This window comes from Phacochoerus africanus, chromosome 15, assembly GCF_016906955.1.
Source record: "Phacochoerus africanus isolate WHEZ1 chromosome 15, ROS_Pafr_v1, whole genome shotgun sequence".
Taxonomy (NCBI): domain Eukaryota; kingdom Metazoa; phylum Chordata; class Mammalia; order Artiodactyla; family Suidae; genus Phacochoerus; species Phacochoerus africanus.
In genome coordinates this window covers 112,767,948-112,787,393 of record NC_062558.1, presented here as the reverse complement: position 1 = coordinate 112,787,393, position 19,446 = coordinate 112,767,948, and the positions used below count along the sequence as shown (strand labels likewise).

Sequence of the window (19,446 nt, the reverse complement as noted above, 5' to 3'; positions counted from 1 at the left end):
GGTTGCAGACACCGCTCAGATCCGGTGGCTCAGATCCAGCATTGCTATGGCTGTGGTGTAGGCCGGCAGCTGCAGCTCCAATCTGACCCCCTAGCCTGGAAATTTCCATACGCCACAGGTGTGGCCATAAAAAAAGAAGAAAAAAATTTTTGCTGTTGAAAAATTATGAAAAAAAAATACACTTACTCAATGATCTACAATTCCACTCTTAGATATTAACCCAAGAGAAATAAAAACACATGTCCACAAAGACATGTACAAACTATACTATAGCTTTACTCATAGTAGACAAAAATGGGAACAACCCAAATGTCTATCCAAACAACCCAAATGGAAAAACAAACTGTGGTATATTAATACAATGGAATTTATTTAGCAACAAAAAATCAGTTACTGATAAACATAAAACATAACATAAAGATAAATCTCAAAAACATGTTGATCAAAAGAATGTATAATAATAACTGCATTTATGTGAGGTTCAAGTACAGGAAAAACTAATCTGGTAACAAAGCAGAACAGTAGAAGGGTATATGACATATGAGTGTTTTACCATATGTAACTTTCACAAAAACAAAAATCTAAATAAATAAGGTAAAACCCAAACCAGAAAGATACAAATATACTAAGATTGCTGTAATTCTTAGTGGAATTATAGGAAAGAAATTAGTAGAAACAGGAAAGAACTGGACTCAAGTCTATATCTGCCAATTAGTCAGTCAGCAATATTGATCACCTGTGCACAAAGAACCTGACACAGAATTATTCAGTGTTGCTGGATTAATAGAATAAAAGCAGCATATAAACCCATTTCTTCCATTTTTGCTACATAGGATTTAATGATCTCTCTGAAGATAAGAAAAGAAAGATAAACACTCGTAAGTAATGCTGGGGAAAACAAAATTTTCTCATCAATACCTGAACCAAGAGTAGGCTTTATTATGATACAAAATTGGTCTGTAAGGTATGAAAAAAATAAGATTTTATTTAATTGTGTACCAAGGTGAAACAGTACTTGCTTTCCTGAAAGCCTTCAAACCTAGTCCTCTGTGCATTTTTTCTGATAACAAAGAGCTCATTAATCCACCAGACACTGTTCTAAGGACTTGATAAAAGTCAACTCATTGTATTCTAGGAACACCCCTATGAGATAGATACTATTATTATCCCCAATTTACTGAAAAGGAAACTTAGGTATAGAGAAGTTAAGTACTTGCCCAAGATCACTTAGAGCCAGGTTCAAATCTCAAGCAGTCTGGTGCCAGAGTGAAATAGACCCTTCAGGGCCCTCCCAGGTACAAAAGCTTTTCCATGCCTCTGTTTCTTGCTAGCAGGAAAAAGAGCTTCAGCCTCCTAGACTTTCCCTGAGTTTCAAAGGGCAGATTCGAACAGTTACTAAATAAGGAAGTGAGGGAATACAGAAACAAAGGAAAGGCATTCAAGAAACAACAGTGCAGGAGTTCCCTTCCCGGCTCAGAGATTAATGAACCAGACTAGGATCCATGAGGATGCAGGAGGAATCCCTGGCCTCGTTCAGTGGGTTAAGGATATAGCGTTGCTGTGAGCTGTAGTGTAGGTCGCAGACTAAACAGCAGGTTAAGGATCAGGTGTTGTCACTCCAGTGGCTTGGGTCACTGCTGTGGCTCAGGTTCGCTCCCTGGCCCAGGAACTTCCATACACTGCAGGTGCAACCAAAAAAAAAAAAAAAAAAATTCTTCTACAGGAACTGAGACCCCCAGGTGGAAAGATGGTAACTTTAGGCTGAGCACAAGCTTGTGGACACCAGACTGGTTGGAACCATTAGGCTGACGATTGAGATTCCTGGACTATAACCCTGTTATCACACTACTAACCAGTCAGAGTAAGGTCACACCCAAGCCTCTCCACACCCTCAAATTTTGAACAAGAGTTGCCCATTCTTCTCAATTGGCCCTTGCAATAAACCTTTTCTTCTCCAAACCTGGATGGTTCAGTTTGTTTGGCCTTACTGTGTGTTAGGTACAAGAACTTGGATTTGATAAGCACTCAAACACTACACAATATACTGGCCTTGTGGCTTCTTTTCTAAGGTATTTTTAAAGCATGTCTTTTCCACCTATGTCACACAATTACACTCTTGCAATACAATTCAAGGCCACACACTGAATATATTCTCAATTTTCTAGCAAAATCTCTTAGGTCAATCCTTCTCCAAATATACTCTAAAAGTAGAGGGGACTCAATATAGATACTTGATGGAAGTTCCCATGTGGTATAGCTGGTTAAATATCAGTGTTACCACAGCTGTGGTGTGGGTTGTTAACTGAGGCATGAGTTCAATCCCTGGACAGGGAACTTCCACATGCAGCAGGTGTGTGTGGGGGGGGGAGAGATATTTATTGATTTTTTTCTGACTAAAACTAAATAGAGAGAAAACCCTGACAGTGGTGGGGATTCTGTTCACAATTCTTTCCTACTGACCTTAGATTCAAAATTGTTTTATGGCGAAATAAATTCTGACTTGTTCTTGGTATCTTATTGATTTTTTTTTTTAACTTGCACGATTTTTCTTTTTTTGTTTATGGCTGCACTTGCAGCATGTGGAAGTTCCCAGGCCAGGGACTGAATCCCAGCTGCAGCTGCAACCTACACCACAGCTGCGGCAATGCCAGATCCCTTAATCCATTGCACCTCCACAGTGGCCCAAGCCACTGCAGTCAGATTCTTAACCCACTGTACCACAGCAAGATTTTCAACTTGTACAACTTTAAACTGCATAGGATTATCTTTACAACTTATTTAATATAGTTCAAAACATCAGCATTTATTGAGCCCCCAACTACTAAAGAGCACTCTACAGGGTACTATGGAAGTCAATGGATAAGTATAAGAGATTGCTTCTTCTTTCAAGGAATTTTCTAGCATAACACTTTTCATATTACACTAGGGTATAGTACCTTCCAGGATCTACTGAATTCCATCCTCACATTCCAGGGTGGCAAGAAATACGTGGGTGGCAATGTAGTATCTCCTTGTGGTTTTAATTTGCATTTCCCAGATGGTCTAAATATACTAAGCAGCTTTTCATGTGTTTATTTGCTATCTGTGCATCTTTTTTGGTATTACATCTATTCAAAAAGTTTGCCCATTAATTGCCCATTTTTATTAGGTAGTTTATTTTATTATTGTTTTGTAAGAGTTCTGAATACAAGTCTTTTATCAGATATGTATTTTACAAATATTTTTTTCCAATCTATGCCTTACTTGTTCATTTTCTTTTTTTTTTTTTTTTTCTGTGTGTGTGTGTGTGTGTGTCTTTTTAGGGCCACACCCAAGGCATATGTAAGTTCTCAGGCTAGGGGTTGAATTGGAGCTGTAGCTGCCGATCACAGCCACAGCCATGCCGCTGGATCCAAGCTGAATCTGTGACATACACCACAGTTCATGGCAATGACAGATCCTTAACCCACTAAACAAGGCCAGGGATAGAACCCATATCCTCATGGATACTAGCCAGGTGCATTGCTAGTATGAGCCATGATGGGAACTTCCAACAGTGTCTTTTAAAAAGCCGAAGTTTTAAACTGTGATGAAGTCCAACTTATTTTTTTTTAATGGCTCATGTCTTTTGGTCTTATTGAAGAAATATCTCCCAACCCTAAGTCATGATGATTTTTTTCTCCCTTATTTTCTTCTATTAGTTTTATAATTTTAGTTCATATTTAAGTCTAAGATCCAATTCGAGTTAATTTTTGTATATAGTGCAATCTAACAGTTGAAGTTCATTACTTTGTATATAAATGTCCAACTGTTCTGGCATGATTTGTTAAAAAACACTGAGATTAATGCTTTTAATATAACAAAATACAAGAAGTTCACTGATATGATGACAAATTCCATACTACAACTAATCTTTAAGAAATTACAATTACCTGAAAAGGATATTTTAACACTTCTCCCTGGAGTTCCTGTTGTGGCTCAGGGGAAACAAACTGGATTAGTATCCATGAGGATACAGGTTCTATCCTTAGGCTCACTCAGTGGCTTAAGGATCCACTGTTACCAAAACAAAACAAAAACAAAACACTTCTCCTTTTTCGAACTATATATCTGTGTGAGGCTGGAATTCTTGATATATTTCAACCAAAACACCACATCACAACATATTGAATGTCGAAGCAGATATGAGAATCTAGCTGTCTTTAATCAATCCAGATATTACAGATTTGTAAAAATGTAATACAATGCTAGTCTTAAGTTTTTGTTTTAGAAAATACTTTTTTTTTTTTCCCCCCAGCCACAACCACAGCATGCAGAGGTTCCTAGGCCAGGGACTGAACCTGTGCCACAGCAGGAACCCAAGCCACTGAAGTGACAATGCCAAATGATTATTCCACTACATCACAAGGGAGCTCATAGAAAACAGTATTTATTTATTTATTTATTTGTCTTTTAGGGCCCCACCAGCAGCATATGGAGGTTCCCAGGCTAGGGGTTGAATCGGAGCTGTAGCCACTGGCCTATGCCAGAGCCACAGCAACATGGGATCTGAGCAGCATCTATGACCTACACCACAGCTCACAGCAACACGAGATCCTTAACCCACTGACAGAGGCCAGGGATCAAACCCACATCCTCATGGATGCTAGTCAGGTTCGTTAACCACTGAGCCACATGGGAACTCCAAAAATAGTTTTTTTTAAATAAAAATATTTTATATGCACTAAAATGGAATGAGTATTATAGTTATTTTAGTTATAGTTATTTTTAATGAATAAATTAATATTTAAACTTTTTCTCAGTTCTAATTTCAAATACAATAATATCAATAGATATACCCCAAAAAGACAAAACAACTTTGGAGTCTTCAATAATTTTTAAGAGTGCAAAGGAATCCTGGGATCAAATCCAAACTGCCATCATATCTTTCCTCAATTATTGAAATTATCTTTATAGTAGTTAGAGTAATACATCTAAATGCAACTCTGATCAGGTTGAACTTGTATTTAAATACTTTCAACAGCTTACAACTCTTCTTAGCATCAAAGACTAAACTCTTTCAATGACCCACAAATCCTGCTACGATCAAGCTCCCTTAGTCTCCTAGCTCTATTCTCCTTATTCTTAGAAACAGGAGTTTTTTTGTCTCCCTCCCACCACCACCACCACCAGGAGAGTCTTTAAACCCCACCTGTCCTTGGGGGACTTTGTACTAGTCTGTAATGTTCCCCCTTCCTCCCTTTGGCCTAATCCCTACTCATCCTTCAGATCTTAACCCAAACCCTGATTACTTCCTTACCCCTACCATCAGATTAGATCAGTTTCCTCTTTTATACATTTTTATGGCTCCCTATACATTTCCTAAATAGAAGTTATCAGTTTGGGAGATTGTACTTTTTGGATTATATACAATTTTTTTTTTGCTTTTTTTTTTAGGGCCGCACCCACAGCATATGGAAGCTCCCAGGATAGGGGTCAAGTCAGAGCTGCAGCTGCCAGCCTACACCACAACCACAGCAACGTGGGATCTGAGCCACATCTGTGACCTACACCACAGCTCACAGCAACACTGGATCCTTAACCCACTAAGCAAGGCCAGGGATCAAATCCGCATCCTCTAGATCCTAGTTGGGTTTGTTAACCAATGAGCCATGAAGGTAACTCCTGGATTATATAGTTTAATCTCTCTCTCTCATTTCACAAGAGAATATAAATAAAGCAATCATATATATAAAATCATTAACTTAAATTTGCATGTGTCATGAGTATTTTTCTAAGATCAATAGTTCTCATCAGATTCTCAAAGAAGTCCATGACCGTGTACAGAAGAATTAACCTTACTCAAAGAGAGGTCTAACTTTTGTCTTTGGCTACTAGGAGATGGTATCTAGGTCCCTGGAACTTCTTAACTAACATAACAGAACTTTGTTCGCCTGGACCGTTGGTCACTGAACAAATGTGATTCACAATGAAAGCTTTGAGCTACACTTTATCAGTTCCAAGCATGAGAAGAAATGGAGACTAAAACATTAGTGTGACTTAAAGGAGGGGCTAGAGACTAAAAGTCATCCATGCGGGCAGTCTGTAATTGAGCCCCAATAAAAACCCTGGACATGAAAGGCTTCAGTGAGTTTCCCTAGATGGCAATATCCTGTGCATACTGTTACATTCAGTGGCCAGGAAGCAGTAACGCCATCCATGTTCTGTAGGGAGAGAATTTCTACATTTGGTTCCCTCTAGATTCTGTCCTATATGTCTCTTCTTTTGGCTAATTTTAACCTGTATCTTCTCCCTGTTATAAAACATAAATATAATAACATTCAGTGAGTTCTGCGAATCCTTTGTAATGAATTATCAAACCTGAGGGTAGTGGTGGGGGCTCCTTACAACTGGCATTTGAAATTATGGCAGTCTTAAAGGATTGGTTCTCTCAGACTCTGCAGTCTGGCAAAATTTACTGCAACCCCAAAAAGGTGTAAAAAGAAACCCAATAGGCTAGACCATGAGTTCCCTGAGAGCCAAAACTTTATCAATATGATATAGAGTGTACATATATTTTTAAAAAAAGATATTTGAAATAAATTGATACTCTCAGGATATCAATATTCTCTAACGATAACAACAGTGATGATGAACATGAAGATGACAAAAACAATATTTACTGCATATCCTTACTATACTCTCCGTTTACAAATGAATTCAGAGTGAAAGAACTGGCTCAAGATCATACCACCAGTGATTTAACTAATTTTAAAGCCTAGCCAATTTGCTGTATTGCATCTCATTAAACAAGTGAAGGAAGTTTAATGTAATATTTTGCAAAGAACAAACAAATACCAGGATCATCTCTAAATTAGTATCATTAAAAACAAGTAACTGTTAGCACTGCTCAGGAATGTGGAATAGTAAAGTTCTCTTTTACCTACGACTTAGTTATACTTAGAACTTGTCTTTGAAATTCTTAATAGACAAGAGCTATGTAAGTTAAAAACAAATTAAAGAAACTGATTTGTTTTATATTACTATCAAAGGCTAAACACAAATTCCAAATATCTGAGGTGGCTAAATAATACTTCTGTCAAGAAAATCACCTTAAATGTTACCTTAACCTATAAACAATGGGCACTAAGCACTTTCTTATATATCCCTCTACAAGTGTTCCTCTTCCTCTATAGTTTTTTCTCACATCCTGGAACTATCCTAATGGCCTCCAAGAAAGGCTGAAGGGAATTAGAATCTGATGGTCCACACAAAACCAGCTGGACTGTCTCAAGCTGAATGCTGTACTCAAAAGTCATGAAGTCCTTCTCACCGTAAAGCTAGACCTGTTAATTGAGATATAAATAAATACAGTACTTATATATATATATAAATTACATACACATACATATATAGGAATTAATACAGTAACCAGGAGACACTCTTAACTGAGCACTTTTTATTTTTAGTAATCATAAGAAAAACATAAGAAGGTGCCCGGAGCAACTGGTTGTAATGAACTGAAGAGTATATTAATTGGCTTTATGTAGGTCCAGAGCAAACATTACATGTTGAATGTTATTCACTGAGATAACTTTAAAATTCACTATCATGCTTCTACTAGATACGAAGAAAACCAACAAGTCAAATTGTGCTATGTCAGTTTTGGCAAACCAATTATGACAATAAAAATGTCTTAAGGGTACATCAGTCTGGATCTACATTAAAAACTGAAGGAGAACTGAGTGATGTGAAATACAGGCCATATGAAGGAGAAAAAGTGAAGGTAAGTAAAGCATGGGAAAGAAGGAGAGACACACTAATGAACAGACACACACACGAATGCCCGCAAATAACCCACAGAGACAGAGAAAGTACCTGGAAAGCTGTGAGTGCGCCAGTCCCTGGGTTATACAGGCATCGCAGCGAAGGCATGCTGTCCGCCAGGCTGGAGCAGCCCAGCCACAGAGACCTGGGCATAGAGCACTGCAGAGAGAGGACAACTATGAGATGGGACAGTATGAGACAGGATGGCACAGATTACAGGAATTTTCAAGGCTTGGCTAAATACAGTATTCTGGTTGCGGCTGGCCTTTATGATACTTACTAGTTCTAACCCCAAAGAGAAACTCAAAAGGAGCACTAGTGTCCAGAAAGCAAGAAGAAAAAAGTTACAGGTCAAAAAATCAAATATTTAATAAAAATTTTTTGTCCTTGCTCTCCTATGAATCTAAAGGACCACTATTTCTTAACCCAATGAATCAATTCTTTTCCCCTATGTACCTCAACTCTTCCCATAAATTCACCACAGGGTGAAATATTGCGTAGACTAAGCAGAAAAAAAGGTAGTTCATGGTGGCATTTCAGTATCAGAAATGGTAAATTAGAATACAAAACATCACGGGAAAGTTTTTTTTAGAAGGTAAGGAGAAGGAAAAGAAAAAGCATTTTACCCCTACAGCTTTGACAGCAACTAACTCTGCACAGTTTGCAAATGTTTTATGTATCTTGTTAGTCTGCTATTCATTAACCAAAATGCATAGTTACCATAGCAGCTGCCTCTTCATCTTTCCAGATGGATTAAGGAGGGTGGGGGGAATGGAGGGAGGAGGTAAGAAACAATCCAAACAGAAGGGAAAACAACAAAGAAAGAGAGACAGGGACAGAAAAAGAGAACCCAAAAGCCACTGGTACAAAAACCCTCTAAACAAAAAATACGTGAGTGTAAATATACATATATTCAGCAGCCCAAAAAAGGGGAGGGTTAGAAAATAAGAGTTCTAGTAATACCAGTTAAACAGTATTAGTGGCATTGCTGCTGCAGCTTTATAAAACACTCTATCTTTTAGAAGCATTTTTACATTCTTTAGGTTTCCCTAAAAGCATCCCAGGCGAAGCTCTGTCCATCAAACTTGGGTACTATTATAGTCTAACAATACTAAAGAACTAAATACCTGATCATAGCACACATAAAAATAATAAAACATATTTTGAAATACAAGAGTCAGTGTATATAATACTAAACTTTAAATTAGAGGTTTTGAAATATTTATTATCATCATGGGGCTTTTTTCCTTCTTAAAACATTCTAGTTGGAGAAATATCAAGGAAACAAAATATGGTCTTCATCGTTCATGCTATCTCTTAACTGATAAAAGGACAGTATGCTGCAAAGGATTCCAAAATGTGTTCTTGACGCCTTCTTTCAGATCATTATTTTCTTATTTTTTAGTTCAGATGATCGATGTCTGGGAGAAATCAAGTCTTATCCATGATCATGAATTAGAAACTAGAAAAGTGGAGTTCCCAACGTGGCTCAGCGATAATGAACTCTGCTAAGTATCCATGAGGATATGGATTTGATTCCTGGCCTTGCTCAGTGGGTTGAGGATCCTGGCTTGCCATGAGCTGTGGTATAGGTCACAGATGCGACTGGGTTCCCGAGTTGCTGTGGTGTAGGCCAGCAGCTGCAGCTCAGATTTGGCCCCTAGCATGGGAACTTCCACATGCCCCAGATGTGGCCCTAAAAAAGTAGAAAAGTAGGAATGAGAATCTTGGCCTATTACTTCTTAGTTTAGAACTCTTCCTCCCGGAGTTTCCATCGTGGCTCAGTGTCTTTGAAAAACTTATGGTTTCCAAATGAGACAGGTGGCGGGGGATGTGCTGGGGGTTTACGATGGAAATGCTATAAAATTGGCTTGTGATGATCGTTGTACAACTATAAATGTAATAAAATTCATTCAGTAATTAGAAAAAAAAGAAAGAAAGAAAACAGTAGAATGGAATAGGTACTAGAGGATAGCCTGTCACTTCTCTGCCTTCCCTTCAGAAGAGGTAGATGGGTCAAACTTTCAGCCATACTAAAGCCGCCCTGTATGATGTCCATTTTTTTAATTAAAATATACATATCTACTTATATTTATGAAAGCTTTCTGATAAGTTTTTGAATGTTGTGTATCCTTCATTTATTAGATTCTATATTATTTTTGCCATATGTACTTCATTATTATCTTACTTTCTTTTCTATTACTCACTCTAATGCCCTTTCTCATTCAATTATCCCTATCCTCTAATCAAAACTACTAAAAAGTAGAAGTTTGAAAGGGCTTACCCCATCCCCTTAAACTGAAATTCCAAAATAAAATTATAATCAATAGCAAGCTACATACATACACCCAGGAAAGCCACTAGATATACTGGTGTGATTTCTAAAATAGCATTAAATTGCAAACACCACACAGAGGATGCATTTCCGATTATTACAAGACAATTGGTATGGGTATGAAAACTGCACTTGAATATAGTCTGATCTGCACATTACCATAAGATTTTATATATTATAGCTCAATTTAAAAACCAATTTTCAAATTGGTTTGTATTATAACAATTAATCTTACCCACTGGTAAACGCCACTTAAAAACATTGAGAAAAAAATATAATTACAAAATTAATGGAATAGGCTATAACTTCTAACTCTACCTCTTTCCCGTCTATCTTCACATTTAGCAGCATTTTCTAAATGAAGGAAGAAATCAAAGGAAATTTAGGCAATAAGTAACAGAGTGGAAAGGAGTGCCATTTTGGTTACTACTCTTATGTATTCTAGATATCTCAGGGCCATCCTGAATGGTCAATTTCTGACAAACATTATGACTTTCTTTGTCCTTCAAATTTTTAAATAATTCCCTTTAAAATTCCCCAAAAGTACATACGATTTTCTACTTAAAGTTTAGGCTGTAGAAGTTTAATTCTCTTTGCAAATTATACTTAAATTCCTAAAGTTTTCTTTCCACACTTAAAAAAATCTTTTAGTTGGAGTTCCCGTCGTGGCGCAGTGGTTAACGAATCCGACTAGGAACCATGAGGTTGCGGGTTCGATCCCTGCCCTTGCTCAGTGGGTTAACGATCCGGCGTTGCCGTGAGCTGTGGTGTAGGTTGCAGACGCGGCTCGGATCCCGCGTTGCTGTGGCTCTGGCGTAGGCCGGTGGCTACAGCTCGGATTAGACACCTAGCCTGGGAACCTCCATATGCCGAGGGAGCGGCCCAAAGAAATAGCAAAAAGACAAAAAAAAAATCTTTAAGTTAAAAAAGCAGATTCTTAAAAAGAATTTTTTAGTTAAAAAAAAAAGCAAATTCTGGGAGTTTTCATTGTGGCTAAGAGGAAACGAACCCAACTAGTATCTATTAGGCTGTAGGTTCAATCCCTGGCCTCAAACAGTGGATTAAGTATCCAACATTTCTGTGGTGCAGGCAGGAAGCTACAGCTCCAATTAGATCCTTAGCCTGGGAACCTCCATATGCTACACTTGAGGCCCTAAAAAAAAAAAAAATTTTTTTTAATTAAAAAAAAAAAAAAGCAGATTCCAAACTAAGCTGCAATCCAGCAACTACAGTCTCACATTTAAATATTTCACTTCTGGATTTCCCATCATGGCACAGCTGAAACAAATCTGACTAGGAACCATTAGGTTGCAGGTTCGATCCCTGGCCTGGCTCAGTGGGTTGAGGATCCGGCATTGCCGTGACCTGTTGCTGTGAGCTGTGGTGTAGGTCACAGACTCAGCTCAGATCTGGTGTGGCTGTGGCATAAGCTGGCAGCTATAGCTTTGATTAGACCCCTAGCCCCAGCACCTCCGTATGCCACAGGTGTGGCCCTAAAAAGCAAAAAAAAAAATTATATATATATAAAAATTTATAAAATATTTTATATTTATATATATTTATATATTTTTATATTAAAATATAAAATATAAACAATATAAAATAAAAATAAAAATATTATATATATATATATATTTCACTTCTTTTAACTGCTAAAGAACTTATGAATGACCTATTCCTTAAGTGTTTCTTCTATGGCAATCTCAAAAACTAAAACAACTTTTAACTGCTAAAGAACTTATGAATGACCTATTCCTTAAGTGTTTCTTCTATGGCAATCTCAAAAACTAAAACAAAGTTTGGCTCATGGCACATATTTGTTTCTTCAGCTCACTTACTATTACCCTACTCCAATTGACTCTCCTCTGCACAATCAAAGAAAGTTGAAGAGTACAATAATTCACTACAACTAAAGTTTGTTACTCAATTGAATGAGTTTACTAGCTTTCAAAAAGCATTTTTTTAAATGCCCGAAACATGTTTTCTACTACTTTAAAGAATCAGAGATTGAAATGTTGCAGCAAGGAGCCTGCAGTGCTTTAAGGAGAATCTAATGCCCATTAGGTTCAACTGCACAAATTCATTTTCACAGAGAACACTGAAAATCTGGACTCCTCCCCCTCTTTGGCTGCCTGAAGAAAGCCACAGTTCCTCTTCACTGATAGAGGGCCCTGCAGGCAAAGGGCTGGCCTTGGCATTTACTATATGAAAGCTAAATGACAAAATCTCCTAAACTCAGGTCCCTGCTGGTCAACTTCTAGGAGTAATAGAAGCTATAATAATCAACAATAAAAAGATTGCTGCACTGAGAGTTTATGTATCCTTAAGCCATGGAATAGAAGAATTCCCCTTTCACTACTATATCAGCTAAAAAATTCAAGCCAAGAGAATTCTAGTATTCCATAGGCCATGTAATACATTCAGAGTCTACCTATACAAAGTCAATGACTGCCCCTTATGAATTCCAATTCACTCACTTCAAAAATCAAACTACCAACTGTCACATAGGATAGAATCATATCAGCCTATCCTTATCGCACAAAGGTTTTGGTAAAGTTAAAACAAGAAATCTAAAAACTTCAAGTGCAAAAGAAAAAAATATAAAGTGCCATCATTACCAAGAACAGCCTTCCATGAACGCTACATGTATTTCAAAATATTCTGGGAAGCCATTATGAATTGCAGAACATGGAATTAATAAATTCATCCATTGGAGTTCCCATCGTGGCTTAGCAGTTAGTAACCAACTAGTAACCACGAAAATGCGGGTTCAGTCCCTGGCCTCACTCAGTGGGTTAAGGATCTGGCATTACCGTGAGTTGTGGTATAGGTCACAGATGCAACTCACATCTGGCATTGCTGTGGCTGCGGTGTAGGCAGGCAGCTGTAGCTCGGTTTCGATCCCTAGCCTGGCAACCTTCACATATTCCCTAATAAACAAAAAGTAATAATAATAAATAAATTCATCTATTAATTAAACATTTGTTACCAGAATGGACACAGGTGGAGTATAAGGAGAGGAGAATCAAAATTTGTCTGGCATAAATTGTTTGCCAGACATTGTGCTAGATCCTTAAAACAATATTTTGTTTAATCATAACAACTCTGTCAAAGAATTATTAGTATTTTCACTTTAACAGGAGAGTAAACTCACATTCAGAGAAGTTACAGTGACTAAATGTCAGTGGCAGAAATAAGACTAAAATGTGTTTGTCTCCCCAAATGACATATTCAACACTACAAACACTGCTCAAGAAGTTTACACTCTATTTTAGGAAGATAAATTAACTAACACAAATAGTAACAGGGAAAAATAGAATAATGTACTAAACTATACTAGACAATAGCTGCTACATAAGTTTAAAATTTCTTATTTTTAGAAAGGTTTAGATGTTATGAATACAAAGCTTACAGTATATATACAGAAATTTCTAGCTAAGTGATATATGTATATGTATATACATAGACACACAAACATACCTCTTGACGCTATCAACTGAGAGCACTTGGTAACAGTAACACCTTAATAGCAATAAGTATATTTAATGATTCTTAATATCACTTTCCACTAAAGGGAACCAGAGCTCCTTAGAACAATGGCTGACTCCAGGACTTGGGCAGGAGAAGTTTAAGAGGAGCTTAGAATATCTTCTTATAGAACACAAAGAATGATGGAGATATGCATGATGACATAGAGGCCAGTGTAAAAGTCTCCTACAGGCTAATACTGGGACAAACTGAACATCAGCATAAACAATGATGATAATGGATTGTAATACTGGCAGGCAAACTCTACATGCCCCCCAATGATCCCCACCCCTCATATTTTCATAATCCTTGCAAGCAATCTGTCCCCTTGAATATGGGACAGCCTAATACCTTGCCTCTAGGTTATATAAGATTGTAACTCCCATCTTGCCAATAGACTCCATTGCCTTTTGGCTTTCATGCTTTGACAAAGCAAGTAGTCATACTGGAGAGGTTCACAGGGCAAGGAACTGAGGGTGGAATTCAGTCTCCAGTAACCCTTGAGGAAAGGAATTCTGCCAAAAAGCATGTAAACTTGAAGTGGGTCTTTTCCTAATCAAGGCTTCCAATGAGACCTCAGCCGGGGCCAACACCTTGATTGTTATATTGAAGTAGATAATCCAGGTCAGACACGCCCAGACTCCTGATCCAAAGAAACTATGTGATAATAAAATGTGTATTGTGTGTTATTATAAACTACTAAATTTGTGATAATTTGGTATGCCGCAAAAACTAACAATAAGCTAATGAATAAAACAGAAATCCATGACTCCACTAGTGACATAAAGAACAAACTTGGGAGTTCCCACCGTGGTGCAATAGGATTGGCAATGTCTCTGCAGTGCCTCCAGGATGCACATGAAAGAATTCCGGAGTGGAAGTTCCATTATGGTGCAGCAGGTTAAGGATCTGGCACTGCTGAATTTTGCGGCACAGGCCAAAACTGCCGTGCAGGTTTGACCCCTGGCCCAGGAATTTCCGCATGCCACAGGTGCAGTCAAAAAATAATTAAACATCATGTCAGTACCTTATTCTCAAAGGACCTATGGAAAAAATGTCATTTACATCTTTTTTCTTTTTATGGCCACACTTTCGGCATATGGAAGTTCCTCGGCTAGGGATCTAATTGGATCTGCAGCTGGGGCCTACGCCACAGCAACACCAGATCCAGGCTGCATCTGCAACCTATGCCTCAGCTTGCAGCAACACCAGATCTTTAATTCACTGAGCAAGCCCAGGGATTGAACCCTTTAATGTAAAGTTTTTTGCCTTTAATGTGAAGTTTTCTCCTAGGACATCTTCATCTTTTTTTGTCACAACCACTTTCCTCATTTGTATTAATAGGTTCACTTTCACCGCATTCCTCTGGCTACATAACTAGGGTCTACCCAGTGGTGTCAATATCAACACTTCCATGGTCAGCTATTTCTTCTATGACTCCATTTACCTTCAACTCAAATTTCAACTGTTTTATCATTTTTGTTATTTGTTTCATCTTGCTGACCAACTGCTTCTTGATTTTCCATTTTTGTAAACTATCATGTGGACTTAACTTCTGGAGAGAAGGAAACAACACAACTACACACCGTGCAGTATGTATGGGACTAATCACCAACAGACTGAAAGATGTGGCTGATTATGATGTGCACCTGTTTTCCACATAGCAATCCATGGCCCAGAGAGCTAGCAAAGAAGTCTATACCATACAAAAATTATAGTTAACATACTATGACAACTGGAATTTGAACTATGCTTTGGAAGACAGGTGTTATTTAATGAAACTGTAGTAATTCAAATCTGTGCATAACAGAACTATGAAAGTAAGGACTTCCAGTACATTAAATTTAAATAAAAGAGAAACTAAGTAAAAGAACACTGGACTTCAGCTTTACTGTAAGGAAGAAGCTGACATCAAACTTACCCTTGCATCACAGACAAAAAAAAAAAAGAATTGGAAAAAATATGTAAAACAAATATTTGAAAACACTGGACAGTAGACAGTATCAGACTATAATCCCTCAAAAACAGGAAATAAATGAAGTGAACATTAAAACTGTCCCAATTTTTTCTGCTTTTTTTAGTTTTGGTTTTGGTTTTTGGGTTTTTTGTTGTTGTTGTTGTTTTGCTTTTTAGGGCCACAGGAGCAGCATATCAAATTTCCCAGGCTAGGGGTCAAACTGGAGCTACAGTCACAGCAATGCAGGGTCTGAACGGCATCTGCGACCTACATCACAGCTCTCAGCTACAAGCTGGCAGCTACAGCTTGGATTAGAACCCTAGCCTGGGAACCTCCATATGCCGTGGGTGTGGTCCTAAAAAGACAATAAAATAAAATAAATAAAATAAAATAAAATATACTGGGTTAAATAAAAAGCATTATGAAAATTTCAATGGTTTATTTTGACTTTTTTGATGTGGCTGTAAGAAAAATTTTAATTATATATTTGGTTAGGATCTGTGGCTAACATATTTCTATCAGATAAAGCAAGTCCAAGCACTAAACGACAAATTGTTAAGACTGAGTCAAAAAAAGACACAACTATACATTAATGCATATAGGTAAACTAAAAGCTTGAAAATGGTATCATAAAAGATGATCATAAGAAAGCTGAAACGCTATATATTAACATGAAAATATACTTCTGAATAGGGAATATTAACCCAGGTAAACTTGAAAGTGAATGTACTGGTAACAAAATTCTTTCTTTCTTTTTTTTTTTTTTTTTGTCTTTTCTAGGGCCGCACCCTCGGCATGTGGAGGCTCCCAGGCTAGGGGTCTAATGGGAGCTGTAGCCGCCAGCCTACACCACAGCCATAGCAACTTGGGGTCTTTGACCTATACCACAGCTCACAGCAATGCTGGATCCTTAACCCACTGAGCAAGGCCAGTGATCAAACCCACAACCTCATGGTTCCTAGTCGGATTCGTTAACCACTGAGCCACAATGGAAACTCCAAGAATTTCAAAATTTAATAAGGAAAATACACAGAACTAAAGAGAGAACACACAAATCTATTCTCAGCACCCTCTCCTTCAGCTACTTGATAGAATAAGCAAAAAAGAATTTGAAGAACCCAATTAATGAACCTGACCTAAGGACTTATTTGGAACACTATACCCAAGAACTGCAACTGTTTAAGCACATTTGCTACACTTACCAAACAGAGCTTAGGGGCCATGAAGCAAGTATCAACAAATTTCAAAGGACTGAACTTGCAAAGACCATGTCATTCAATTAGCTATCAATGAATACTAAAAAGAAACTAGAAAGGGTTCTGGTTCCAGGTAAAATGGAAAAAAGCAGACACTCTCCTATCTCCCACTAAATGTAACTACTAAAAATGGACAGAATAGTACCAAGGACTTTGAAAAGTGAATAGCAGCAGGCAGATTGTGGAAGACAACTTCAACAAGCACTGAACCCACGGATGAATTTACCTTTCTAAAATTTTATTCTTCTATGGAGTTCCCATCATGGCTCAGTGGTTAACGAATCTGACTAGCATCCAGGAGGATGCAGGTTCGATGCCAGGCCTTGCTCAGTGGGTTAAGGATCCGGCGTTGCCCTGAGCTGTGGTGTAGGCTGCAGACACGGCTCAGATCCCACGTTGCAGTGGCTGTGGTATAGGCCAGCAGCTGCAGCTCTGATCTGACCCCTAGCCTGGAAACCTCCACATGCTGTGGCTGCGGCCCTAAAAAGCATTAAAAATATATATATATATTCTTCTAGTATCCACCAGCCTAGACTACAGCCCGAAACAAAAAAAGATCCAGGAGAAGCCTTCTAGTACTGGCCCAAAGAGTGTAGAAAGGGTATCCAAACACTCAGAAAGAAAGGTAGAAATCTTCCATTTTTCTTTAAAGTTCTCTCCAAGAGTCCCATGATGAAAGCCACAACAGAAGCAGAGCCCTGTGTGAGCCTAAAGCTCTGAATTTTAAGGAAGCTGTTTTGATCAGAGGAACTATGATCCTAAAACACTGAAAATAAAACTCATTGCTTACTGCTTCCCCCCCCACCTCCATCATCTCATCACTTAGCCTCATTTGCAATAACACGGTAAGGTAGAGCAGCTTAAATAAAGCCCCAGCTTTCTGGCAGGAGGACTGAAAAAGGGAATACTAGGGAACTAGATAGTACCAGGGAGATCATAGAGAGAGGGCAGCTCAGAAAAGCAAGCCCATAAAGTGCTTTATGAACTCCTGGGCTCACCTGCAAGCTTCATATATGTGGGAATGACCCCGAATAGCAAGCCATAGACTTTAAGAACTGAACTACCAGACAGACTACCATCCAGATCCCAGAATGGCCACATGGAACAGATTCAACAGCAATGCAAAAGCTTTAAGCTAAAACCACAACCCCACAAATGGCTATCTGAAATTGTAGGATGAACTCAACTGGGTTGGGAGCCTGATAAAACAAAAAACATCAACATTTTCAAAAGGATTTCAATAAATTCAGTCTCAAAACATTAAAAATGTCCAGGATACAACCTCCAAATTACATGGCATGCAAAAAAAGAGTGAAGTGGGGTTTCAATGCACATCAACAGATCCCAATACTAAACTGACACAGATGTTGAATTACCTTCAGAAACAAACACTTTAAAGTAACTAGTATAACAGTGTTTGAATAACTCAGGGCAAATACTCTTGAAAGAAATGGAAAGACAGAAAATCTCAGCAAAGAAATAATAGGTATAACAAAGAACCAAAATATGAACCAAAAATAACTGAAATTTTAAAACTCACTGGACAGACTGAGTAGCAGAATGGAGACTACAGACCAATATTCCTCATGAACATAAAGGCAAAAATCCTAAGCAAAATTACAAGCCAATAAAATCCAGCAACATATAACAAAGGATTATACACCATGACCAAACAGAATTTATCCCAGGAATGCAAGGTAGCTGCCTTGAGCCCTAAAGATGTTCCAATGCCTGGCTCTAATGTTTCTGTGGTGCCTGCCTGCACATTTTCCCCTTTAGTTCCATGAGCTATCTCTGCTTACAATTTTTTTTGGCCAGGCATGCATGCACAAGTTCCTGGGCCAGGGATTGAACCTGAGCCATAGCAGTGACACTGCTGAATCTTTAAGTACTAGACCACCTGGGAACTCCCTTCCATGAGCTATCTCTATACCCTCATAATACGTTCTCCTTCCTGCCTAAGGCGGTGGGGGAGGGGGGGGAATGAGACAACCTGTTACTTGAAACCAAAACTACCATATATATAATTTTTTGCTTTTTTTTTTGCTTTTTTTTTTTTTTTTTTGCTTTTTAGGGCCGCATCTGCAGCACATGAAGGTTCTCAGCTAGGGGTCGAATTGGAGCTGCGGCTGCTGGCCTACACCACAACCACAACAACTTGGGACCCCAGCCACATCTGTGACCTATACCATACCTCACAGCAAAGCCGGATCCTTAACCCACTGAGTGAGGCCAGGGATAAAACCCGCAACCTCATGGTTCCTAGCCAGATTCATTTCCACTAGGCCATAATGGGAACTCCCCAAAATATAATTCTAAAATGAGTATTATCTCCAGAGTAGAAATCAGGGGAAGCAACACTTATTCCAAAAATGCTTTCAATGCTCAAAAAAAAAAAGAAAAAAAATTTTTTAAGCCTTCCAAAATGAAAATGGCTTAACACTATGAAAAGTAAATGAATCCCTGCCTTAAAGATTATAATCTAGTAGAAAATTTAGATTTAAAGGCTTAGCCATCTTTAATCATTTATAACATTTATAAACAATGAAAAACACTAGATAAATTAGAATTTAAATGTAAAATAT

The 19,446-nt window shown here is 38.0% G+C and overlaps 1 protein-coding gene across 5 annotated transcripts in view; it reads right to left on the bottom strand.

The window, feature by feature from the left end:
- BTRC (beta-transducin repeat containing E3 ubiquitin protein ligase) overlaps positions 1-19,446 on the bottom strand; it is a 181,544-nt gene that overhangs the window by 122,078 nt on the left and 40,020 nt on the right. For 3 of the 5 annotated variants that reach the window (XM_047759636.1, XM_047759635.1, XM_047759637.1), the window contains exon 2: positions 7,837-7,944. The exons of the other annotated variants lie outside the window; for them this stretch is intronic. In XM_047759636.1, the coding sequence (XP_047615592.1) occupies positions 7,837-7,944 (108 nt within the window). The remainder of the gene's footprint in view (positions 1-7,836; positions 7,945-19,446) is intronic. 5 annotated transcript variants of the gene reach the window in all.